The following is a 27,789-nucleotide window of genomic DNA, read 5'->3' on the forward strand; positions in this document are numbered from 1 at the left end:
CTAGCATGAACATAAGAACATGTCTGGTACTGAAATGCAGAGGCAACAACTTGCAGATTCACCCATCGGTTCCACCATGGCCTAAAGTCTAATCCCCACGAGGCCCCTACTCTGCATCCTTCAGCGCAAGTCTGCTCTTCTATCAAGCCCTAATACAGGAACTGGGTAGCTGAAAGTGGGCTGCTTGCATAACAAAAACTTAAGACATGTGGCAGTGGCATTGGGGACGAGTGGCATATGGATGCTGGCAGGACCTTGCGATTGTTAGTACCAACCTAAAGGGCCTGGAGCAGCTAAAAAGCTTCCAAGGCGGCTGTCAAGGAGGGATTACAGAAGAGAGAACAGTATAGGAAGCTGAAAGAGACCAATTATGCAGTCAAGTTGAGCAAAAGTGTCACCTGTGGTAACATGGAAAACAGAAACTGCACCTGATGGACTCGATCTAGCTGAGATCTCTGGGAAGGGTGGAGGGTGCCAGGCTGCTGTCTAAAATGACAGAAGTGAGACACAACAATGACTCCATTTCTAAACAATTTGGAGAAACTATGTAAGCCCAAACCAGTCTTTCAAACCAGCGAAGTGTTCTCATGCTCAGAAATGGCTTCCAGGCAAAGATCAAATCCAGAGTGGGGCAATGACTTTGATCAGAACCTCGAAAGATGACAGTGCATCACAGGACATTTTCAACACACAAATGACTCTCTACATGTCTCAGGAGCATAACCTTCTATGTAGACCCTGCCCAAGGCTCCTAAGGATCAGCTTCACAGGGAGACCAAAACAGAAGAGACTGTTTCCAGTAGACAGGTGTGGCTTTTGTGAAGTGGATTTTCAATCACTAACAACTCCACAGATTTACAAAGCTACACTGGTTTGGACAGGGACAGCATAGAGGCCTTGGGATCCTTGATTTCTGTGGGCAGGTCGAGGAATCTACTCAGCTGCAAGCACAGGCTTCCTTCAGGGGAAAGCAGAACCACAAGCCATGAACTCCCAGGGAACGTGCCTTCGTCCTAAAGGAACTGGCAACAAACCAGCTCTACTTCAGAATTTCTGGCCTCGTGCCTGGTGTGTGCCTTACACTTCTTTTTGAATGAGGATGTGTAAAGAAGTAATACTACGCATAATAGGTATTGTTTGAACAGGAAGCTTGTAACAGGTCTTCAGACTCTTACCCAAGTGCTTCACCCACACCTGGACCTGATAAATGAGCCCCTAGACTTTGAGCTGTTTGAATGGATTCAAATCAGAGTTCCTGGGAAAAGCTGAGTTGCTCATGCAGAGGGGAGGGTTGTGAGTTACTGTGACCTAATGCTGGGGCAAAGCTATGTAGTTGGGAAACGTCCCATCCCACACGTTCTTTTGAAAATCGAGAGCACAGGAATTCTCCATTCCTGCCCTTTGATAGGCAGGTTGGTGTGGAAAGGCTAGACTGGAGCCTAGGTGGTAAACAGACGACCGCAACGCAGCTTTTGACCCACTGGCTGGAACACTCATGCCAAAGCCCCAAGTGGCCATGTGAGCAGTGTGACTGCTGTGAGCACTGTTGTGAGGAGCCCGCCTGACCCCTGCAGAGAGACCACATAGCGAAGCCCTGAGAGGGGCGATGCCCTGGCCAGGCCCCGCTGCTTCATTCAGTTCCTCTGACCACCCAACTACAACCCCGACACAGAGAGCCAAATCGTTCAGTGGAAATCCTTGACTCCTGACCCACACAAAAAATGGGATAATAAATGTTTTTTAAATTTACTCTTCAATTACAGTTGACATACAAGACTGTATTAGTTTTAGTGTACAACCCAATGATTAGACATTGTATCACTTACTAAGTGATCACCCCGATAAATCAAGCTACTAAGTTGTGGGATGATGTGCATAACGCCAAACACTAACCTAAATACTAAGTGCCTGGTAGAAAGGTAATATAAATAAGAATTTAGATAAAACCACAATTTCATTTTCTATTCACCTGAACCAGAAACAAACATTTAAAAAGAGTAGACCAGATTTTTATTGCCTTGAAAAAAAATTGCAGTTTTTGAACATGGGCACTGCGGTTGTAAGGCACTGAGCCATCTGCTGTATGCTGATTATCCATGAGCCACATTAACCATGTTATTATTCAGAGAGACGACCTTATTTTCTATTCCTACATAACACCATTTACTTACTTCTATTAAAAATAGATCGCAAACAACAAAACCACGAAACCAATGAAGATGCATATTCCTTCGTATTTTATTTACCATAAACATTAATACAGCAAACATTAAAGATAAACATTTAAACAGTTCTTTGATGTAAAGCTTAACACTTAAAATTATGCTTGTTCCCCCCACCCACCCCAATTCAACATGCAGGTATCATATATTTGCACATATGCTGACTCTAGAGCATTACAATCTCTCCATAGTTTTGTAAGAGCATCTGTGTCCTGTAACTTAAATTTCACGAACTGCATATGGTCATGGTATAATACCACCATTCATATAGTTTCCCAAGGTGAATACATTGACACAATACTAACATTAAAATTTGTATTTTTCTAACATTATTTTAATAAGCCAAACCACGAAAAACCCAAATTCTAGTTTGAAACGTGTTTACGAAGACTGCTGCTGAGCTCAAAGCATGCAGATATTCCCGACCACCTAGATGAAACTGGGTATGGAAACGCCTTCGGTAGGTCCAAAGATGCATTTTTCACTCATCCCAAGTATCTCCATACTTGTTTACTTTGACTAGGAAAAAAGCATAAATAGTTGATGATTCCAACAGTAGTATGTAGAAGGCACTATTTTAAGCTTGCTATTATAATGAAGTTATGTTTCTCATTTGAATGCACACGAGTTTCAAATTTCAAAGGAGACCGCCAGACTTTAAACTGGAGGTTGGACATAAATAGTAATGCACGGTATCAAGAATTCACAAAAATATTTGATCTTCCTAACCACCTCATAAACACAAGCCCCATTTTAAGAGAAAACAGGTTAGTAACTTGCCCAAGGTCCAAGCCTAATCAAACAGTAGAACTAAAATTGAGCACATCTGTTTAGCTCCAAAGCCTGGGTGCCTTTACAACGTTACCATACTACCGAAGTGTGGCATAAGTTACAGCACATCCAAGAAAATCACCAGGAAATTAAAAAAGGGTGACATAATTAAATTGTTTTTCACAAAAAATATAGAAATAGAAGCGGTCAAGTCTTCAAGTTATGGTTAATTCAATCTTCTCTCTTATGAGCCATGATACTAGTGGTCAGGAGTAAACAGGTTCCAATATTCCTGCACTTTTTTACACAAAATTGTATTCTGAAACATGCTCCTGTCTTCTCTACTCTTTCGCCTTCTAGCCCCTCTCCTACACAGCCTTCATCCGTGAATCACCAGTAGCTGTAACACTGTAAAGGAGCAGTTGTCAAAGAGCGGACTAGGGACCCCTTCCCCAAGACCCTTTCAGAGAACTTGCTGTGAAGTCAAAACCACTTCATTCCTATACTAACGCATTACACAGTCACGCCTCCGTACTTGGTGGCTTCAGAACTCGCCAAACCCTGTACTCGTTGCATACTGACGAGGAGAAAATGTTTCAGCACTTGGCGTGTGCCCAGTACTTCTCACACGTGCTAGAGTTTGTATGAGTCACGCCACTGCCCCGCAAGAGAAAATGCTTCATTGACTGCTACTCGTCAGTTTCGGCACTCGCCACATTTTGGGAACAAATCAACGACATGTGTCAAGGTACCACTGTACGTCTCTTTCCTTCATATTATGCCGTTTCCACTTGCTCTCATCCTTCATTAGTACAAGGTGGAGTTTTCTACAAGATACATGTGTGGTGAAAGCATTGCTTTGACAACTAACTGAAAATATGCTTGTGTTTTTAAAATTTCTCAGTCTTAATCTCTAATTAGGTAAATGTCATCCACAAAAACTAAACCTGCAAAATGTAAGTGATACTTTCTGACCCAGTGAATCCACCCTGTCTTAGTGTCAAATTTTCTGTCTGGATTCTAGGATAAAACATTCTAGAAATTCCCTGAAACTACTTCATAACTGTTTGTCTTTTTTCAAATAAAGTACAAAGAAATCAGCTTCCTTTTTTATAAAGAAATTATTTCACACTGCTGTCATATAACAGAACTTTAAAAGACTATTTACAGTCAAAACCACAAACGTCAAAATCTAGCAAATGCCACAAGTCTACCATCTTTCCTTTCCCTAATCTTTATTACTACACAAGGCCCAATGAAATACTCCATTTCTGATTTATCGGTGTATGGTACCATGCTGTGCAGCCATATGAAAGATTACAAACATGAGAAACCTACTACTACCTGCCCTCGTGGAGCTTACAATCTAAGTCTCAAATTAATTAGCAGAACGAAGTCCCAGCAAGACTTTAAGTATTACAGAGTCATGGCTACTGAATGTATAAGGTTTACACTAATTTTTTAAAATGGCAAACATTACCAAGTAATACCGATTACAAATCTATTTTAAAGCTAGATTTTTTACATCAGTAATATGACAGATATTGTCCATCATTGTTATGAGAACAGAATTCTAAATGAAGCAGCCACTAGCACTCAGAAATAAAACTGGCTCTAAAAGAATGATCACAACAAAAAATGCTAAGAATTTTTATGTATTTTTACATTCTTTGTGGCATATGACTTGTAAGAAGGCACCAAGGACCTATTCCTTCAATTTTTAAATCAGTAAGTAGAAAACCTTGAAATAACAACACATTCTCTAAAATTCAAGATATAAAATTCTGTATTAAAATAGTTACAAACTCCTTATGAAAACACCCTCTTCCCTTAGAAATAAACTTCTGTGTCAGAAAATTTAGTTGGGGTAATGTATAACTGCTCCAAAATGACTTAAAAGAAACTGACATTAAAATATGTAATTAATTATAGAGCAAAAGTGCTATTAAAAAGAAGACAAACTCCTCATTTGGAAACGTCCTAAAGCCACTTTGTAGGGCATACAAACTATTTCAATTTCACAAATATAAGAAAATCAATTTCAATACTCAATCATGATTCTGTGGTTCCACCAAAAGTGACATCACACCCCAGTTGTTAACCTGGTCACCAGGTCTGGTTTTATGTAACAGATGCATCATTTCAAAATGGTTTCCAAAGTGACTTATAATCTTATAAGAGAAGTGGATGCATGATTTTTATATTGTTACAAAACTAGTCTTACTATCTGAAGTCATACTACTATTTAGACTTCGTTATTTTCTAACACAAAATGGGCTTTGGAACACATTAAAAACGAAAGGTCTGATAACTGAAATACGTATTCTTTTAAGAAATGTTATTTTGGTTAGTTACTTGTGGAATTAAATCAAGTTAGTATGATTAATGTTTTTAACTAATGCTACTGTGGCAGCCAATCCTAACGAGTCAGAGTGATCGGACTGAACTATCATACCTTCTTTCGGGGGCATTCTTTCCTGCATAGGCCTGACTGAGGGATCAGTCTTATGTGCTACAGTTACTTCATATGCCTCTCTGTTTTTATTCCTTAATTCCTCATATGTAACACTTTTTCTTTTAGGACTTTCTTCAAGGTTGGGATCAGGTCCTAAAACAACAAACAGTTAATAAATGGTAATAAAAGGATTTGAATAAATCCAAAGCAACTAAATTTAATAAATGCTCCTTACCTATAATAAAAATAGAATGAAGTGAAATAAGAATCAAGTTATTACCACCACTGCAAAAGTACTGTATCTTTGCTAAGGTCATTAACTATAAAGCTAAAATCAAACCTCTCACAGTTCCAAGCTTTTATTTCTAAAACTTAAAATTAACATAAAAAATAAAAAAAACATGCCAAAAGAACAGATAGCATAATATACACCAGCACAATTTAGACTCATTAACATCATAGTGTTTTAAACCGCAGAATTATTCAGTGTTCATATAAAGAGATATATATTCTACCAGTGACAACTGAACAAAACTTGATACAATATGGCTTTTATTTGGTAATATTTCCATAGTTAAATGTTTCTATAACCACAGTCTATACCCAAACAACTCCAGCTACTTAAAAAACAAAATTTTATTTTACCATCTTTGTATCTAAGCAAAAATACTTGAAAATAGATATTGAAAAGTATAAAACACAGCCTTTGAGCACAGTCTGCATCATTTTCACTTAGGTCTAATGAAGCCAGTATTGGGGCAGAAGACAACGGCAAATATAATTTCAAGTGGGGAACCAGCATTCATTCCTTCTCTCCCCCAAAGAGTCGAAGTATGAATACAGGTTAGCAGAGTCAAATACTGACGAAACACATGGAAGTGGTTACTCTTAATACTGGTTGACAGGGCCAAATATTGAACAAACTTTATAAATGTATAACCAGCAAAAAAGTCATATGAACATGTTTTAAAAAATTATCTAATGCTAACACAGTGTTCAATGAACAACTACTTACAATCTTACTACTCCAAAAGTAATATTCTTCAAAGAGGTTTTCAATACATACAAATTGGACACATTATTTTAACTATGATCATTTTTTCAAAACAATTTTTGGTGAGCAGTACTATTTTGAGATTCAATGGTAAGGTCCCAGTAAATAATCTATTTTTAAAGCAATATAACTACACATTAAATGCTTTCAACCATAACTATTTATTTTAATACAAAGTATATGGCACTGATACAAAGAGCATTTAAATTTCCCCTTATTAGTTCTAATAATACACCATTGCTAAAGTTTTTTCTGATCAAAAATATGCAAAGAAAAATATTATAACAATATATTGGGCTACAAAAAGCACTTTATATTTCACGAGTTAATGAGTAATTATTGGAATCATTTCCTTTCACCATAAAGTACATCTTTAAACTGAAGGAGACAGATTAGTAGTCGACAACCCCACATTCACTCCTGCTCTGCCAACAATCCATGAATGTCCTTGGGCAAATCACTAAGCGTCTTTATATCTTGGTTTTCTCAGTTGTGAAATATGGAAATTTAAATAATCTATCTCTAAAGTTCCTTCCAGGTCTAATACTTTTTTCATTGCTCTGAAATTCTGTGATAAATAATGAAAACATAATTCAGTCAGAATGTTAGGGAGAATTTTTTACACTTACATAAGCTAAATGAAAACATCCTATATTGTGTAGGAAGCATGGTTTACTACTTTGGGAAGGTTATATAGAGCTGGAAGGAATAGGACAATGCAAAATAGCACAGATTCTATTGAATCTAATAAACTATCTATAATAAGTGTCATAACTATGAAGGAATAATTTCTACTCTGAATAACTTTAAATTCTTAGCAAGAGAAAGAAGAACTAAGAGGACAAGTAGTTCTGCTTAAATGAAAGGGGAGGGCGTCTCAGTAAGGGGGGACAGCAGCTGGGGAAAAGCAAAGGCCATTACTGGTCCCTGTGGAGAGCAACATGTTGCAACCTTGACCTAGAGAAGGGGCTGAGAAAACAGAACAGAACTGCTTTGGAGGACATAAAATATATTAAAATATGGGCCTTGCTCTGGTCTGTGGGCAGATTCCAAAGAGCTTTGTCTGTCTACTATTTGAAAAAGAAGCTATATAACATGGAATGGAATTTGCTAATTAATACAAATAACAAGGAAGGATGCACGTCATTACAAGGCTAGAATACAAGCAGAATGGATTTGAACTTGAGAGATGGGAAAAACAGAGATGCAATGAGGGACAAAGACAGCTGCTTTTGGAGATCAAATGATGACTTTAACCACTTTCTCTAATCTGCCCCCTCCTTCCCTTTCTGACTATATCAAACCCCGAAGAATATGGGTTTGAACTACATGGGCCCACTTATAGTCGAATTTGTGTAAGTGGACTAAAAAAATTTTGAACTTACGTTGTTCCAAGGTCAACTGTAATTAGATGTTTTTATCTCCAACCATTGGGGGGGGGCAGTTGAAGATTAACAGACTCTCAACAACTTTTATCCACTAAAAAGTCTACATTATCTTAACTTCCATTCTCTCCCATCTCTTCTGCTAATCCTCACCCCCTTACTTTTGCTCTAAAGCAGTGCTATTTAGTATAACTTTCTGTAATGAGAATGCTCTCTATCTGCAGTCCAACACAATAGCCACTAGCCTATGTGGCTGAACAAACAAAAGCCTCTCAAAGCAACTAAGGTCGTGAATTTTCAATTTGATTTAATTAATGTAAACAGTCATATATAGCCAGTGTCTAATTTATATCCTGACATACCCAGCACCCCCCTGCATCCTCTGGAACCTCCTCATTTGACCTCTAATCAACTTCCNTTATCTCCAACCATTGGGGGGGGGGGGCAGTTGAAGATTAACAGACTCTCAACAACTTTTATCCACTAAAAAGTCTACATTATCTTAACTTCCATTCTCTCCCATCTCTTCTGCTAATACTCACCCCCTTACTTTTGCTCTAAAGCAGTGCTATTTAGTATAACTTTCTGTAATGAGAATGCTCTCTATCTGCAGTCCAACACAATAGCCACTAGCCTATGTGGCTGAACAAACAAAAGGCTCTCAAAGCAACTAAGGTCGTGAATTTTCAATTTGATTTAATTAATGTAAACAGTCATATATAGCCAGTGTCTAATTTATATCCTGATATACCCAGCACCCCCCTGCATCCTCTGGAACCTCCTCATTTGACCTCTAATCAACTTCCCCCTTTCCACTGTATCCCCCCTCCCTCCCCTTAATATTTATTATATGTTGTAATATTGCACACATACGCACACAGAGAAAAATCTCTCCCTAAATTAAACCAAGCGTTCTTTAAACCTTCTTTGTTCTCCATAGTTACTGACTTACTATATTTAGTTCAAAGCAAGCATTTTTAAAGAGTGCCCATCCACAATCAATTATCCAAACCCTTGAAGTCAGAAATGTTTTAAAATTCAGACTTTCTTGGAGTCTGGGAAAATATTATACTATTATAGCCCTTGTATTATTTAATATTCATCCATTCAGAAGTTAAGAACAGCAATGAGTAAAAACAGTATTTCTACAACAAAATTTAGGAAAAATCACATTAAGATAAAGATTATCAATAAACTTACGTCAGTTTAGGTCAGGGTTTGAAATGAGTACAGGTCAGATTTTACCACCTCTTTAGTTAAAAAAACCTTCTGTTCCCAAAGCTTTTGGCATTTTATAGTTTCAGGTAAGGAGTTACAGGCCTGTACTTTCTGTTTATAACTCCTCACCTCTCACAGCAAACTGGATGAAGGAGAAAGGAAGGCAACTAACATTTGGTGAAGAGCCTATTACTCGCTAGACGTCACCTCTGATTATTTCATCTCATTCCAAAAATTCTTTGAGAGGTATTATCATCTCCATTCAACAAATCAAGAAATTTAAGGGATCACAATAATTACTTGCCGAAATCAAACAGCTAATAAATACCAATCCTGGTTCAAATCCAGGCCTTAATCCAAAATCGATGTGGTTGCACTTACATTATGTGATCTTCAAAGCTAGTTTTTACACACAATTCATAAAGCATTTGCACATGGATTTTCTCACTTGACAACTGTTCTATAAAGCAGGTATTTTATTATTTATCTCACATAACAAAGCTGAAAGCCCTTTAAGACCACCTTAACACATGTAACATTTGAAAAGCATCCTGGAGATATAACTTATCACTTCTTTGATATTCCACTAAACTTGGTTAATATTTTCAATTAATGGGACAAACTTGTAATTTATCCGTATATTTCTAAATCTTCTAATACACTGGCCCTAAAACAATGGTAAATGAACAGATGAACGAATGAACAAACATGCTGCAGTTAGGCTGATGTTGGAACATACACGTGATACCCAGCAGAAAAGGTCATCAAATAAAGTTTATACATACGTTGGACCATTAAATGCTGAAATTCATTTCAAGAGAAGTTTCTACCTTGGGCAATATGATCAGTAATACCAGTGGGAGTAGATTCATTCATAGAAGCACTAAATGGAATTGGCTCATAGTGAGGAATTGACTCTTTTTCCATGTTGTCTGCTGCTGGAGATGTCACAAAAGATGAGTGATCATTCACATTTGAGTCATATTTTGACTTTTGAGAATAGTGCCTATAAAAAAAATTCATATAAGGTAAGAAACAGGAGTTACTGCCTATACCTTATTTTAAAATGTATGCTAAGGTATGAAAAATAGTTATCTTACTTTCTAAATAAATTATATTAAGTTATTTAAAATAGTAAAATTGTTTGTTCATTTCTGTCATAAAAATAAAAATATGTTCTAATCTACTTATATAACTTAAAACTATACAGTAAAAAAAAATGTTTATTCAGTTCTCCAATGACTAGGCCTCAGAGATCATTTTAACACATTTAAAATTTTTAGAAAAAATACCTCCCATCAGAAAAATGTGTCCATTTCCCACATTAACTGGAAACGTACTTCCACAGGGGGCAGTCCATATAAACACTATCGCGATAAAGCAGACAGAAGTAAATCCAGCTCTCATGGAGCTTCTACTGCTTGCCATTTATGTGTGACATGACAATATAGCTACCAAATCCACTGAACTACCCTCTCACTAATCTACCTATCCAGACAGATTCATTTATCTATACCTATACAATTTCCCTACTGTTTTAAACAACAGAAGGATTAAAAAGTTGAAATTGGTTGAGCTGGAACTGATAAAATGTGGGAATTCAAAAGAAAAGTTCAAAATATAGATAACCAAAGGTATTTGCCAAATTAAAACCTTTTAATTTAAATTAAAACCCTTTATTCTGGAATATATACTCCCAATAGGACGCTGTACATAAAACAAAGGTAAACAAATCTCACTCTGCCTTTAAAAACCAAATTAAGGGCCCTGGCTGGTGTAGCTCAGTGGATTGAGCGGGGGCCTGCAAACCACAAGATCGCAGTTCGATTCCCAATCAGGGCACATGCCTGGGTTGCAGGCCAGTTCCCAGCAGGGGATGCACGAGAGGCAACCATACATTGACATTTCTCTCCTTCTCTTCCCCTCTAAAAATAAATAAATGAAATCTTTAAGAAAAAAACAAAACAAATTAACTTTAGCTTTCAACAAAGTGGCAAGTTTCCAATGGGCCTTCGGTTGGGCAATGTTTTTTATGCTGAGTTACGGCAATATCCAGTTACAATTTTTTTAGCTAAAATGAAAAACCTTTAATAAAGATAAGAATCTGGCCTACCCATGTGGTGAAGAGCGTCTCGCCTGTCCTGATCGTAAAGCTTCTCCAAGAGGGGAATTCTCAAGATTCTTGAACTTCTCTTGGCAAGTTTTCACATAAGAAAGCTTTCCAGCAAAGTATCCCATGATACAGGCAACTTATTTTTAAAAAACAGACAGTGTAACTCAATGTACTTTTTTTTGGACAAGAATCTGTCTAAAAGTACATTTAAAAAATGTGATTCTAAGTTTGTCTTTCATGTGGAAAGACTGAGATTTCCTGAAATAATGGTAAAAGTATCACATTAAATCAGATTCAGAGTTCCCAGAAAGACTGTAGATATAATTTACATCTACAAAATATAACCCAAAATAAAGTTGCTATAAGTATGTTTTACTTTCCTACTTTATTAATACAGATAAGAAAGACGTGGTAAAGGTATAGCAGGATAAGGAATCATAACATCAGAGCTCTAGTCTAAACCAGAGATTTAGGCCATTTCTTTTCCTATAAAATGAGAATCATACCACAATTTCCTCAGATTGTTTTTAAAATTAGGCACAACAAATCTCTTAAAATAATGAATTATTAAATGTTACCTAAATATGGCTATTGTTGCATCATGTATGTTTCCAACACAAAAGAGAGGCTAACCCAGAGGAAAACATTGCAAAAAGCCTCAGGTACCTTTTTTAAAGCAATTTAGTTCTTTTCTATTAAACATATTACAAAATGCGAATAAGTTATGCTTATTTACATTTTTAACCTAAATTTACAAGATTTGTCCAAATTAGGTTTAATTTTAATATACTCTTTATTTTGATTAATCAGAACAACTGAACAACTTTCTTTCCTAATAGGCCGAGAAGATGTACTTTCAAATATCACATCTTTACAAAATAATATGAAATTAATAGTTCTATTACATTATAAAATGAAAAAATGCCTCTCTGAAGTAACTCATAATTTTTAATGCTAACAATAAAAAGCTCTAATAGTTCACTTAATGAAAGCTTAAACAAACTGACTTGTCAAAGCAAATACCCAATAGTTGTGAGCAAGACAAAGTATTTGATGGAAACATTCTTAAGTAAAAAGCTAAGAAAACAAGCGTTCATACTTACATATGAGTTTAGGGATGGAACCATATTTGGGGTGACTTGAAAGGATTCCTAAAGACAAAAGTAAATACTGCTGAGTAACATTAATGGTGAGAGAAAAACACTTTTTAAAAATCTTTTACTAAGATAAAATTGGTTTATGTCAACTTTATGCTAAGAGTATGTAAGAAAATAGCACAGAAATTGTGGTAAAAATGCAAAGGAATTATTTATGCTGGTCATTATGTGGTCTCTTCTAATGTGAGACAAAACAAGTTCAGCAATACAACATGAAGTAAGGCATGTTTATCAGCAGAAATAAGGGGAAAAATATAAAAGAGAGAAGTAGTACAATCTTTAAATGGTACCTAACAACATTAGCTTTTTCCATAACCCTAGAGAAGTCTAAAGCTATTTAAAAGAGAGAACCAAGTAAATTCGATATCAACAGAAATATGAAGAAAACTAGAAAGACTCCACAATCTATTAGAATAGGGGAATTTATTAGCAAGATCACTTCATACAAGGTAAATGTACAAAAAAAATATTTCTTTATACCAGGAACAAACAAAAAACTTTTTTTTAAAAGATACAATTTATTATAGCACCCGAAAACATCAAAGTCCCAAGAGAAACCTAATGAAAATAAGAAAGATTTCTACATTGAAAACTACAAAACTTACTGAAAAATAAAAGCTAAATAAATGGGGAAATACACCATGTTCATGAACCGAAGACTAAATATTGTAAAGATGGCAAGTCTCCATAAGTTCATCTATAAATTCAACACAATCCCAATTAGAATCAAAGAAAGTTTTCCCCCAAACTGAATAAGCTTGTTCTAAAAATCATACAGAGAGGGGAGAGAATCACAGGGGAAAAGGAGATGGACTCACATGAACAAGTATAAAGGACACGTGGACAATAACTAAGGTGGGGGGCAGAGATGGGAGAAAGGTGGGGGGCGGAAATGGGAGGGAGGTAGGGAGCACTGGGGGGTGGCAGTGCTGGGAATACAAGACAGAAAACTGTACTTCAACAAGAATTAAATAAAAATAAAAATAAAAATAAAAATAAAAATCATACAGAAACACAAAAGGGCCGAGAATAAACAAGGCAATACTGAAGTACAACAAAACTGGAGAACTGCAAACAGATACCAAGACCTGTGACCACAGTAATTAGGACAGTCTAAGTGCAAGAATAGACACACCGACCCAAACAAGACAGCCCGGAAACAGACCCACAGATGCAGTCACTTGATTTGTGACAAAGGCAACACTGCATTGCAGTGAACAAAGAAAAGTCCTTCCAAAATATAGTTCTGCATCAACCCCATAAAGGGGAAGAACGCACCTCAGTTCCACCTCATATAGCTTTTAGAAACAGTCCCAGATTGCCTGAAAGCTTCAGCATGGAATATGAAATAAAGCTTACAGAAGAAAGCATAAGAGATTCTTCATGCCTGTGTAACAGAAAGATCTTAGACCACAAAAAGTACTCATCATAGAGATCTGATATACTGGACTGCATTACATTAAGAACTAGTCCATCAAAGTAGGAAAAACAATCATAATACATTTATTTGACAAAAGACTTATTTCCAAATAAATAGAAAACTCACAAAACCAACAGGAAAAAGAAGACAATCCAATGGAAAATGGACAACACACCGTTCAGATACTTCACAAAAAGGAATATATTCAAATGGAACATAAAAGAAAAAGCCTTCAACTTCATTAGACATCAGGTGTAAATTAAAACTACAATGCAATCAATATCACTGGTCACTCACCACATGGCTAAAATAGAGAAGACACGAAAATAGCAAGTGTTGGTGATAATGTGATAATAGAATTTCATTAATAAATTGGTAGTGGAAGCGTAAATTGGCCCAAATTGTTGGGCAAGTTTGGCAGTATCTATTAAAACTGAATATATACCTAATCTATGATCCAGCACAATGTTTACCAAGAGACACTGTACTCATGGCAGAAGTACCTGTAACAGTCAGAGCTATTAACTATCCAACTGCCAATGTGTAAGAGGACAGATGATCTGCTGTGGTATATTCGCACAGTGGAACACTATATGGCAACGAGAACAATCTACAACTGCATGCACCAATGTGGATGAATCTAGTTATGTGCGGGTAAACCAGCTCTCTAAATAAAAATCCCTGATTTATAATGTTGGTTGATTTCTGTGGAAAGAAAATACTTGGACTATGACTAACTTCAAGGTACTAAATGGTTTAAAAACCAGATTATCAAAATCTTGAACATTTAAAAGTCAGCTTTCTGAGCTGATATAAGCCAATTCCAGCACACCACTAGATAAGTCTCACAAACAATGTTAAAAGAACACTTACTTGTCTGATTTCATGCTCACTAAGTATAAAAACAATTCACTTATGCTGTTAGCCTCTTAATTCCCAAACTCACACAAATGAGGTAAAAAGAGGAGGACAGTAATAATGTCTACCTTGTTACAGAGACTTTCCTTCAAACACAGACCACTTACCAACACACTTTTGCTGGGTATAGAGACTGAAAACTGAACTCTGAAAAAAACCACAGGTGGAGGAAGGAAATATCCACACTTGAATGTAAGCACCAAAAGGTCATGAATTTGTCTTGTACTGCTATTTCCAAAGTAGTGTACAGTATGCATCACTCAAAACACATGAAAAGGGGGGGTTCTTTAAGGTAGGAGAAAAATCAGAAATATGTGCTGTCATGAAAGGTAAAGGTAGAGATTTCAAGGAGAACTGGGGAGTCAAGAACAAAAACTGTCCATCAAATTTAAGCAACGAGGAGGCTGTTTTGGTAACATTTTTTAAAGCTTCGGTAAATGTAAGAAGATAGCCACAATCTACAACCTAGACTGCCACAGATTAAAGGAGTATAAAGTGATGTGTTCATTCTTGAAGTCTGGCTTCGAATGCAAGACGGCTGGAAGCAGTTGGGAAGAGATATAAGGGAAGATTTTTCTTCTGTATATTCTCAAGTTAGAACAGACCTGAAAGTGTTTAAGTATTTTTGCCAGAAAAAGAGTTAAGTAGAGATGGAGCAGCTGAGTATGTCACACCATGGATAAAAGCATACATAAAATGTTAGGCATTTTAATTAAATGTGAAATATCAGGGAATTCTGAATCCTTTTCTGAAGTCTCTCAATTTTTTTGAGGAGACTAACTTCTTCATTAGAGTATCTCGCCTATAAAACAAGACCCCAATTATAATTTTAACAATAAAAAACCTTAATTCTCAGAGATAGTTACATGAGTGATATATCACCCAATGTTATTTTTTTATGCAGAAGTACAGTATCAAAACCCCAACAATAACAAAATGACAAAGTTAGAAAGATGACATGCTCAATAGAAAATAGTGTTATTCTACAAATTAGGTTAAATCATTTCAACAATTTATCCTTTTTAAAAAATGGCACACTAAATTCCACCGTAAGGCTCTAGGCCCAGTCATGAACAATGCCACAACGCATGGTATGACTTTTGCAGATGGAATTGTAAGGCATAAACTGTCATTGATGACAAGTCACCAAATGGTGACTAAAAATTTAGGAGAATTCTGGCTACAAGAATAATTTGCCTCCTCAGTAATAGGTCCTACTATCTTCAGTTGGTTTCACCTTAATTATGTAACAGTTCTATCAGGATACATGTACAAGTAGAAAAAGGGAATTTCTTTCATTTAATTTCTGCCTGGTTCAGGAAAAGCAGTTTTAGGAGCAAGGCATTCTCAAGATAGATAAACAGCCCTGGCTGGCGTAGCTCAGTGGATTGAGCGCAGGCCTGCAAAGCACACAATCGTGGTTCAATTCCCAGTCAGGGCACATGCCTGGGTTGCAGGCCAGTTCCCAGCAGGGGATTCACAAGAGGCAACCATACACTGATACTCCTCTCCTCTCCTTCCCTTCCCCTCTAAAGATAAATAAATCTTTAAAAAAAAAAAAGATAGATAAACAAAAAACAGACAACCCCCCAAGCAGTGGTGAGATTTTTTGGCTGCAGATATAAGGCTTACCTAAAAAAGTATATACAATCTCTTTCTCTCAATTTTAACTGCCTCCGACTTAGCTTCAAGTCCATTCAAGTCTCCTACTCTACCTAAGCCTAAAAGTTCCAGAATAGTTAACCTTCTCCGTAACCTAATCAAAATAGCCATTTTTTCAGGTCCTACCCTAGCTGCGAAAGTTTTCACTTCTTCCTACATGATTCTGTCACTCTGGTCAGTCATCCTCTCGTCCCTCCCAACAGTCATGCTTATCTTGACAATCAGGTCCGTCCCTCCTTTCCTCTGATACTCTTCCTTCTTTTCTAATCTGAATCCTGCCCATCTTCAAAATCTATTTCTTTCAAGAAACTGTCGATTACAGCAGCCCTGCAAAAATCCTTCTTCTTTGTAGACCTGCATCTCTTGAAGTCCCTACTATACAACTTAGGAACTTATTAAAAACTTAATTACATTCTCTGTTTGTTTCAACATTGTATTCACACAGTTTCTTCAGGGGAACTTAGTCATTATTAAATGACTGGATTTAGATAAAATAGGCAGTACAACAATTATAATTTCTTTGTTCATAACTCCTTGTGCCACAGTTTTTCCCTAAAAGTAGTGTGATGAAATGGTTTGTTTCTCACTACAGAAGGAGTCCTACTCTATCAAACAACTCACTCCTAAGTACAAGTAAGTACACCTGTATACTGACTTGTTTCCGCATCTAAGATTCCTGTCACAGTAGCAACTGTAATGAAGTTATTTGGGAGTACTTTAAATAAATAAAACAAAATGTTAACACCTCAAATTCCTCTAAAACTATTTTTCTTAACTAGTTGTGTCAATACTCCTTTCTAAGTGCTTGGTAGTATGAAATACTACCAATATGAAAAGTATAATTTTTCCTACCATAGTCACATTATAGGAACTACCTAATTAAAAGAACAGATTTTTAGGATATACGGAGGCCATCCTAAGGTCACCACCCTTTCTGGGACATCTTATTCCAAGGAGACAGTTCACAAAATGTTGAGCATTTAATTTTTAGGGGGAGATACATTTAATACTTACTCTAAACTCAATTCCAGATATGGACACACTGTACTATTTAAGCCAATAGGGTTTGGGAAAGGAAACTATCCCTACCCCTCCATTATCAAAAGACAAAGCTGGTTTAGGGAGTCATTCATCTTTAAACCAGTGCATAAGAATCATCCGGAGTTTGTTAAAACGAATTCCTGGGCCCTAACTCAGAGATTCTAATTCAGTAAGTCTGGGCTAGGGCACATGGGTTTGCATTTCAAACATGCTCCTAGGTGATACATGCATGGCTTACGTAGACCAGGTTTGTCTTTCTGCCACCCTGTAACCCATGCACAGGCTTTTAGTTACTTTCTTGCTCTTGTAGATTGTTAATGTTGTTACAATACAGTACAATATAATGTTGCTACAAATTCTCAAATCAAGATATTTGTGTCACTGGATTCATGGAGACAGAACTCTTCTGCCATTCGAGACATCTATCAATGATAACAGTAGTTTAATATGATACAGGATTATATTTACTTGATCTAAAAAAATCAGGACAATACCATATAAAAAGATGATATCCAACATGCTAAATAAATTAGAATTTTAAATATTTACCTTTACTAATTAATCCTTGAGTGATCAACATACTCGTTGCAGCCAAAGGTACAGCTAGAAAAGGAAAAAGAAGTGTCAACAACAACAAAGATATGATTCTATCTGAGTTCATTAGGATAAACGTGTACCAGTAACTCAGGAAGTGTGTTGCACAATTAAGATTTTTAAAAAGAGAATTTTCCCATGTTTAAAAGTTGTACTATATATAGTCAGTGGAAATACAAAAAAAGAATTTTAAATTTAAGAATACATTACAAAATACTAAACTATGTAATTCAGAAAGAACTGCTCACAAAAGTTCTTGGTTGATCTATGGGAACTTGACTGGTAAACAGTTCCCTACAGTGATATACAACTTGACCTGAATGATAGATGGCTCACTGTGTCTAAACTGGTTGCACAAACAGTTTAGGTTGAACACCTGCTCTCCTTCTGTGAGTCTGGAATTTTGATACCTGCTCGGTGCCTCCATAAGCAGCCCCCAATAAAAATCCCACGTGCTGAGTCTCTAATGAGATTCCTTCCTAGATAACAGCTGGAGAAATTTAGCAGGTCCTCTCCACTGGGAGGACTCCTGGAAGCTCGTCTATAGTTTCCCCTGGATTTCACCCCATGCCCCTTTCACCTTCACTTATTTTGCTTTATGTCCTTTACACTGTAAGTTGTTTACAGATTTAGATAGCTACATGTGGCTGCCACACTGGATAGCACAGTTCTAAACCAGGGATTGGGAATCCTTCTGTAAAGAGTCAGATGTAAGTATTTCAGATTTTGTGAGTCACACAGTCTCTGTTCCAACTACTTAACTGCCACTTTAAAGCAAAAGTACTGAGGCAATACACAAACAAATGCACATAGCTGTGTTTCAATAAAACTTTATGGATGCAGAAATATGAATTTAGACATTTTAGGTACAATGAGACACCTATCGTTTAGGTAAAAGTTTATGTCACTGTAGGGAACTGCTTGCCAAAAATTTTCACATATAAAATATTATTTCTTTTGATTGGTTTCAACTATTTAAAAAGGTAAAGCCCATTCTTAGCTCATAGCCATACAAAATCAGATTTGACCCTTATGTTGTAATTTGCTCAATTCTCGTCTAGAGTACATATTGGCAATTTAAGAACCAAGGTAATTAAGACATTTGAATTACCAGATTTCATGATTTAAATCTGTAATTTTGGAATAGGCCATTAACTTTGCCATCAGACAATTTGCAGAACCCTAAGGTTTGAATCCTCACTCTAATACTTACAGATTTAAATTCTGCTGGAAAATGGTTTAATGTTGGCTGGTTATAGTGCCTTCCCATATTATGAATCAAGGTTTTTCAAAGAAAAAGTCCTTTTTAATTACAGCATCAGTATAATCTGTAATTTTTCTCCTTCGGCTTGGTTCAAGGAATGCAGCATGAAGCAATGAATAATCATATAAGGATGGAAGGCAGTGAGTTGGTTGGCCATCACTACAATGGACAATGCTTTCCCTATTTTACTTTCTTCTTAAGCCACGATGGCATAATGCAAAGAGTTAACCGTCTTGTTAAAGAGATCTTATCACTACTTCTGCCATTCATCAATATGTTTTTGCATAAATCTCAACTTCTTTTCATGCTATAAAGGCTAATTATTAGAAATAAGATCTCTTTCCAACTCATGCATTTTTTCACTGAAAAAGAGAAAGGTAAAATTGAAAGGGACTTCAGAGAGTAGTACAGAGTCCTTATCCTAATCAGAGTAAACTGATATCCAGAAAAGATAAGTCATTTGCTCAAAGCAGCAGAGACGGTTAGTTTGTGATAGAACTCAGACCGAAATCCAGGCTTAATGGCCTTTTCCTCTGTACCACAGGACTCCTATTTCAGAGTCAATTAAAGAATGTTTCTTTAGGCAAATCAGCAACACTGCTAACCAAAAGTTAATTTGCATTATGACCACGGTCCCAATCATATCCAATACAAAAAACCCTAAAATGCCTTTAATTCTTTTCCACCTACAATTGCAAAATGCTACTCTAAACTCAAAATTGTTTTCAACTGAAACTGTTATTTCACTAATCACAATAGCACTGACAACCTTTTAATAAAGGTAGCTTAACATTTATATAATAAATTAAATAGAATTAATCTCCATAACAATCCCATGAAATAGGTTTATTATCCCCATTTTACAGATAAGAAAAATGAGGCAAAGAGCCACCAGGAACTTGCCTGAAATCTCAGAACTAATATGTGGCGGAGCTGAGATGTGAATCCAGACAGGCCTATGTTTATACTCTAATCACTCATTACACTATCACATTTGAAAACCAGGAGCACACATGCACGAAATATCACTCACAAAATCTATACATGATGCATGAAACAAATATGAATTCATATACCTTTTCAGTAAATCCAGAAGGTGAGAATTACTCTAACAAATAATACACACCAACCTGATCCACTTTTGTATAGAGTCTTTCATGACCTGTTTCCGGGCACAGAAATACCTGGGGGTTTTTTTTGTTTTGTTTTTTTGTCAGTGCATAGGGCCACAATTTTAAGCAACTGGAATTAATGCCTTGATAGTTAAGCTTTAAGATTAATTGAAAATAGATCAGAGTAGGAATAAAATTACCACAAAGAGTGGACTGTAGATTGAGTCTAAATTTAAACCAGGACAAAGTATTTAACACTTTAAAAATCTATAAAAAATAACCTTAGTGAATTCTTTTTATCTTTTTCATTTTTTCATTTTTTAATATATATTTTATTTATTTTTAGAGAGCAGGGACAGGAAAGAGTGGGAGAAAAACATCAATACCTGGTTGCCTGTCATGTGTCCCCTACCAGGGACCCAGCCCAGGCATGTGCCCTGACCAGTAACCGAACCGGTGACCTTCTGCTTCACAAGCCCCTGCTCAATCCACTGAGCTACACCAGCCAGGGCAACCTTAGTGAATTCTTTTTCTACACATTCCTACTTTCATCACAACCTTTTTAGATCAATAGGCACAAGATGATAATCTCCAAAGAAACATGGATTCCATTATTCATTTACCTAAATATATGTAAACATTACATACTACATAGAATATCCTTATGTCAAAACACAAATGTAAAGCACAATTTCTTAATGAATGACTATTACTCTGTCTCCTGGTAATTACATGTTGAATTTCCTATTGTTTCTAGCTAAAGCCAAGGTTCTATGTACTTTTAATGTTTGATGTGATTACATTATGCAACACCAAGGTATCTCTGTTTTAAGAGTAATAACTAGTTTTTGGGGGGGCTGCTGCAATATCCCAGTACTCCAGATATGGCATACAACAAGCTGTTTCTTAGCCTGTCCTTACTACATGTTTCCTGTCTAACTTGTGATTACTCCGTTTTAACAGAGTTACTTAGGCTTCTATTGTTCACGTATTACAAAACCTACTACTTTGAATAGTCAAGCACATACAGGTACTCTACCTACTGATCACTGCTCTTCAATGAACTTTTAGCATCGTTCTGTTATGACTATCTGGAATGTTAACATGTACAGCAGCATAAATTTATCAGCCAGAAATAAATCAGGACACCATAATATATATGTGGTCATTAGTCTAATATTACAATGATCTCAAAGCCTGTCTACCAAATGTCTTTTTCTTAATCCTGTATTATCAATAGGCTTGAAAGCAGATCACCTCACTGTACATATCTACTTTATGCAATCCTTGAAGATAAAAAAAATCTGTTGGAAGAGAACAAATGAGTTGTCTGAGGAAGTACTACCATATTTTGAGTCACATAAGTTTTTTAGAAGGCCCTGACCCATGACGACTGCATTTAGAACAATTATTCTCACCTCAAGATGTACATCATCACCTAACTCTCACATGGGTTCTCTCTAGCGTGGAACCTCAGTAAGTCTCTGAATATGAGACTGAGGATAAAATACAAAAGGTTTCATCAGAGCTCCTGTTATCTGAACTGCTCTTTCTTGGTCTTGTTCATCCTTTCACTACCACTAGGTTCCCTTGTCCATGTGTGCAACCCAAATTTTGCCATTTATTCCATCATTCCTACATGCTGACCACGTGACAGATACTACTGCCAGTTTTATGCTCTGATTTCTACACAACTTCTTGGTGAATTCACCAACACACCTACACCACAAACACCAGTTTCTCATACACAGTTTCTTTGTTTTCATCTCTGGTTCCATACCAGACCTTCCACCATCATATGCTGTATCATGAACTCAAATGTCCAAGCTAGTCTCCTTCTGCAAACAAGAACTTCAATGCAAAGCCTCCCAGAGCAGAGCTGCCCTCAGCCCCTGGGACCCCAGGTCATGCCTCTGTGAACCCAAGCAAGCAAAAGTGCAGGGGCCACACAAAAACCTTAACAGCAGAGTCTCTCAAAGAAAACAACAACAAAAATAAGAACTTCTTAAAAATTACCTCTTAACCAGTAATGTTATCATTAGTTTCCTAAGCTGGATAACTCATTTTTCTTATCTGTAAAATGGGGATAATAACCTACTTCATGGGATTGTTATGGGGATTAATTCTATTTATTATATAAATGTTAAGCTACCTTTAGTATTTTCCTCACTTCCCTCTTAGTCAATCTATTTAAATATCCATTTTATGTCCTTAAAAAAATCTTTCATTGCTAGTCCATCTAGTCCAAATGACATTACAATCAACTCATCCCCTCAATGACCATATGTCTGCATTACTACCAAAAGCTTATGACAGATTTCACCGAGTACAACTTCTCATCCTTTTAACTCATCCTGCACACTGCTAACTAATCTCCCTTAAAAAAAATTTTATGTATCATCTCCAATGGCCTAAGAACCTACAATCCGTAATGAATCAAACCTTTAACTCCCCAGCATTACATTTATTCTTCCACCCCAACAAAAGACCTCTGTTCCAATCAGGTCAACCTCAAGGCTCTAGGAGAGATCCTGTCATTGCAGAATCTACTTTGCTCACTGTTCTTTTCATCTAAACGCTTCTCCACCATTCTTCATTTACCTAAAGGCCTGCCAGTTAAGTTTCCACTGTTTAGTTAAGCCTTTTTTAACTAAGTGAATTCCAAAGTTTTTATCTCTTAAAAATGATTATCGCTGTTTTGCACTTAATCTTTCTCAAAATATTTCATGAATTGGCTTCATCTCAACTACGCCATAAAACTAGTTTAGGACGTAGCCAATGTTTCATAAAACTGACCTCCCAAGCACAGTACCTTACACGTAAGCATAAATACCAGGCTGACTGATGAAAATGTACATCCTCTTTAGGTATTCCTCCCTTTTCAAAACTTCACCCTACTTTTTTGTTAGAACTACCTTATCTGAAAGGACCGCAATGACCAGTGAGGCAACACCAGGTTCTGTTCAAAGGTAAGATAATGTTTTATGAAGCTTTCAATATTCTCTGTATTTTTTAAATGTACATAAAATCTTCACGTATGAGGTCTCTAGTCAGAAATCAAAAGGTGGTAACATTTCAAAATGGTAAAGTGGGAACTAGTCAGTTTTTATCATGTAATGGCTAAGTATAATAGTTAAAATGGTAAGCTTTGGTTTCAGACAGACCTGGCTTCAAAAACAGACACCACAACTTACCAGCTGGGTAATACTAAATAACCCGTTTCACATTACTAACCTTCAGTTTCTACAGCTGTAAAGTGAGGGTAGAATTATCAACCTTACTAGGCTGTTTTTTTAAAAAATAATAATCTATGTACACTTACAAAATGCTATTACTAATATGAAGAAAATATTTCACAGTCTTGAAAAGAGTTCTAGAGATCATCACTTTAAAATGCATACAATTCCATTTCCTTAAACAAACTCTTTTAGGAATAATCACACTACACCAAAAGTGTGCAAATTTTTTCTACATGAAGTCATTTTAGGCACTGAAGGTCAAATTTTATTGACTACAAAATTTAACTTACATCTGAACCAGAAGCTTTCATCATTGCATTCTGCGAAGACTCTTCTTTCTTCCTCTGTTGGAATGTAATCAGCCCCTATGTCTTTTTACCAAAGAAAATCAGGAAACATTAAAAGACCTATGGAGCAACTAAGTCTAAAAAAATTACCTTAATCTCCATATAACAAAACACACCCATTTTAAAAAATTAAATAAACACTTAAATAAACACTTTTAACAAATGGACTTCAAACATAAGTTCATGATACTACTGACTAGTTAGAACTATCAACATAATGTACTATGCCCACTGCAGAATAAAAATGGACCGCTTGTTCAAATTATTAAGAATTTCAAGCTGGCAAGAGCAGATCATTAAACCACATGCGGCTCCCTGCCCCCTGTGTGATTGTACAGATCACACACCCATGAAGCTAGCCCAGCTGCTACACTGTTAGTCAAGGCTGGAAAAATTTCTCTACACGTAAAGTGCTTCTAATCATAAAGAATTGATAGTTACGGGGAATTGGTCTTCTAACTTCAGCATTCGGCTCCTGAAAATCAGCCCTGCCATTCATCTTTCCTGCATCAAAAACATTTATATTAAATATTAGAAACAGTTATGAGATAGGTCAAAGTCAGAATATAGTCTAGTAATATTACTAATTTTCACGGCAATCAGTCGACAAACATTTACTGAACACTACTGTATCTCAAGTAGTTGACATAATAAAAAGCTACCCAAATAAAAAAGTCACAGACCTATTAACTGATTTGGAAATGATTACTCATCTTAGGACCCTTAACTGAAAAATAACAAAATGTTATTCTTATGTTTGTAACATATAAAGTACAGTATTTACATGTTGTGGTTATATAACTTTGTAAGTTTATAAATATTTTATGTTTTATGAGTACAGTATTTATCAACTAATTACATTAAGATATAAAAGGATATCAATAAAACATTGTTTTTTCCTCCTGAAGATGGTTTATTTCCCCTTGCCCTAGGCTGGCATCTTTTCAAAAATATATACCCAATGATTAGGATAATTCTCCAAAATAGAAAAAGAAAAATTCCAAAGGTCATTTCTAGGCTTAATTTTATTTTTTAAAGATTTTATTTATTTATTTTTAGAGAGTAGAAGGAAGGTAAGTAGAGAAACATCAATGTGTGGTTGCCCCTTGGTGCCCCTACCAGGGACCTGGCCCACAACCCAGGCACGTGCCCTGACTGGGACTCAAACCAGCAACCCTTTGGTTTGCAGGCTGGTGCTCAATACTAGCCAGGGATAGGCTTAGTACTTTTTAAAAACAAAATAAATATCGTACAAAAATGTATAGCATTTCAAGAACACTTTGTTTTAACCTATGCCTGAGGAGTAAAGAAACCTAAAGATTAATTTGTGTTTTGCAGAATGTTCACACAGGATCATGATTATTCCCATCTTAAAAACAATTTACATGAAATGGGGAAATGGCATACATGATGAGAATAGTAATGGGGGCCCTTCCATCACTCACTATTCCATAGGCCATCACTGAGGGTCTACGATAAACCAATCCCTTCGCTAAGAAAAAGGAAAGGTACGAGTTCAAGGATGGAACTTGATGTATAAACTCCTCATATCCTAAAACAACCGTAAAAGAAGAAACGAAACCCTCTTATTTCCCAAATAGCAACCTCCCTAGAAATTCTAAAACGAGATCGTTAAGGCCTAAAAGTCCTGTTTGGACATCATTTTAATCTCTTGTATCCCAAAGAACTGAACTGAACCCCACGCCATAGGTTTCTCGCACTCCATCCCCCACCCATTGTATCTGCACCTCCACTTGCAACACACCCCAAACACACGCCCGTCACCCTGTATCCGTCCCATTCACACCCCGCAGAAACACCCTCTCTCCCTCCCTAGCCCCCGACACCGACCACCAGCTCTCAGAAACCCGAGACCTAAGTGCGATCGGCCCACTCTCACAAGCGCGAAAATGGCGGAAGGTACCGGGTAGCGACTGGCCACGCTGAGGGAGTAAGGGGGTAGGTTCGGGGGGGGGCGGCGGAACGGGTCTCTCTGCGTCCCCTCACGCACCCCAGGCCTCAGGCGATGGCGCAGTGAACCCAGCTGATCAGGGGCAGAAGGCCCAGAGGGATGAGGAAGGCGGGGGGGGGGGGGGGGGGGGGAGCGCGCGGAAATCGGAAGGCGCCCAGAACCGCACCTGAGCAAGGGGTGGACAGCCGACAGCTATCGGGTAGCCCGAAAGTCACCCAGATACAGGCTCAAAATGACCGTAACCCGGAAGCACTGGCATGGTCAGGGCGGAAATGACGTCATCTTCCCGGCGGGCATCCTCAAATAAACGCCTGCGCCTGCGTGTGTTTGCACCTCCCTCCCGGGGCTCCGGGTTTTGTTCCCCCGGGCTGCGGCGCTCACGAGCTGTACTGCGGCTGCGCTCCCCACCGCCGCAACCCGAGGCCCGGCCCGCCCCGCCCTCTTCCTAATTCCGGGGCAAAGTTTTGCTTCAGGCTGCTGTGACGCACGACCCTAGTCTAGTGATCGGCGGGCAGAGAAGTTCTAGAACTTCCTCTCTTCGAAAGCTACTGACTTTTCACAGATGCCTCTGTTTTTAGGCTTAACACAATTCACTTCATTCTTTGAACCTCTGAGCTAAGTAGTATAAAACCTCTAGCATCGTAGGTTACGGCGCTGATCCTCAGGTTTTTCTCATCTAAAAAATGAAAATAACAACCTTCGTAGGGTTGTTAAGATTAAAGCCACACACCTAGAAAGAGGCTTAAGCACTCAATGTTCTCTATTAATGGAAGAGTTTATATTGGAATGAGGAGCTTAAGACTTTTGTTCACCAGACACCATGATGCCACACCCGTCCACCATTCATTCCTATATTCATTCTACAAATATCGAGTGTCTATTGTGGGTCAGATACCTAAAGTTATTGGTGGCTCAGCAATGAACAATCTGCCCTACCCATTTGTTTCATCAACTCCTAAAAACCTCTTAGATTTCTCATCTCCGAGCCCCTCTGCTACTGTCCTCATTTCATCTCTGTCCCTGCCTTTAGATCTGCCCCAAATTTATTCTCCCACAGATGTACTTAAGAGAGGCAGCCTGTGATGATCCATCCAAGGCACAAATCCCGTCCCGTGGTTCCTCAGAGCCTTTTGATTGTTCCCATCATGCACAGACTGTAAGGCCCTTAATGGCTCCGCCTCTTTCCTCTCGAGTCTCGCTTTCTTCTATTGTCCATCATTGAGAGATACAACCCGCACCACACCTGTATGCTGTGTCCTGTCCCCCTACCCACCCCAACCCTCTTACCTGCCTTGTGAATTCTATTGATATTTCAAACTCCAGCTTTTCTATTACCTCCTTTGTGAAGTCTTCTCAGAAACATGCCAGAGAATTAGTCACGCCTTCTTAGCACCTCTTTATACAAACTTCTTTGTCACTACAATGTGCGTTATGCACTGTATCGTTATTTTTGCTTATGTCTGTCTCCATTACAGAGCTCCCTTAGGGCAGAGACCTTGACTTATGAATCTTTACACTCTAAATATGTCCCTAAGATAATCATATTAGTAATTGTTATTCATTTTGTTCTTGGGACATGCTAAGCTGGTTCTGGGCTCAGAACCTTTGCAATTGCTGTTCCTTCCTTGAGAATAGTTACCCTAGATCTTCACTTGGCTTCTAGTCTCAGGAAGCAGCTGATGTCTGCTGAGGCGCTTCATCAAATAGGTCTTCCATGATCATCTAATTAAAATAATACCCCAGTCACTCTCCATGTTACCTTGTTTATTTTCATAGCACTTATCTTGATCTAAAACAATTATTTGTTTTATATTCTCCCCTCCTCCCCCGTGAAGGAGCCATGAG

At 37.2% G+C, this 27,789-nt stretch overlaps 1 protein-coding gene and 1 long non-coding RNA gene across 6 annotated transcripts; both read right to left on the minus strand.

Moving 5' to 3' along the window:
* Positions 1-2,214: 2,214 nt before the first annotated feature.
* On the minus strand, positions 2,215-26,216 carry OCIAD1 (OCIA domain containing 1). 5 transcript variants are annotated; one of them, XM_037034057.1, is made up of 9 exons: positions 26,111-26,216; positions 24,414-24,476; positions 23,916-23,996; positions 17,966-18,019; positions 12,322-12,369; positions 11,219-11,354; positions 9,936-10,111; positions 5,449-5,601; positions 2,215-2,741 (listed from the first exon to the last, which is right to left on the minus strand). In XM_037034057.1, the coding sequence occupies exons 2-9, from the start codon at positions 24,469-24,471 to the stop codon at positions 2,704-2,706; spliced, it is 744 nt and encodes a 247-aa protein (XP_036889952.1). In that variant the 5' UTR covers positions 24,472-24,476; positions 26,111-26,216; the 3' UTR covers positions 2,215-2,703. The 5 variants fall into 5 exon arrangements, with proteins under 5 accessions (XP_036889952.1, XP_036889956.1, XP_036889953.1 ...); XM_037034061.1 differs by lacking the exon at positions 26,111-26,216 and adding an exon at positions 25,867-25,890; XM_037034058.1 differs by lacking the exon at positions 5,449-5,601.
* LOC118978569 (uncharacterized) lies at positions 5,984-9,884 on the minus strand. The gene is made up of 2 exons (XR_005064753.1): positions 8,679-9,884; positions 5,984-8,289 (listed from the first exon to the last, which is right to left on the minus strand). It is a non-coding gene; the product is annotated as an uncharacterized LOC118978569 (long non-coding RNA).
* Positions 26,217-27,789: the final 1,573 nt, after the last annotated feature.

This window comes from Sturnira hondurensis, unplaced genomic scaffold (genome assembly GCF_014824575.4).
Source record: "Sturnira hondurensis isolate 20B ecotype Veracruz unplaced genomic scaffold, ASM1482457v3 Scaffold0022017, whole genome shotgun sequence".
Lineage (NCBI taxonomy): Eukaryota > Metazoa > Chordata > Mammalia > Chiroptera > Phyllostomidae > Sturnira > Sturnira hondurensis.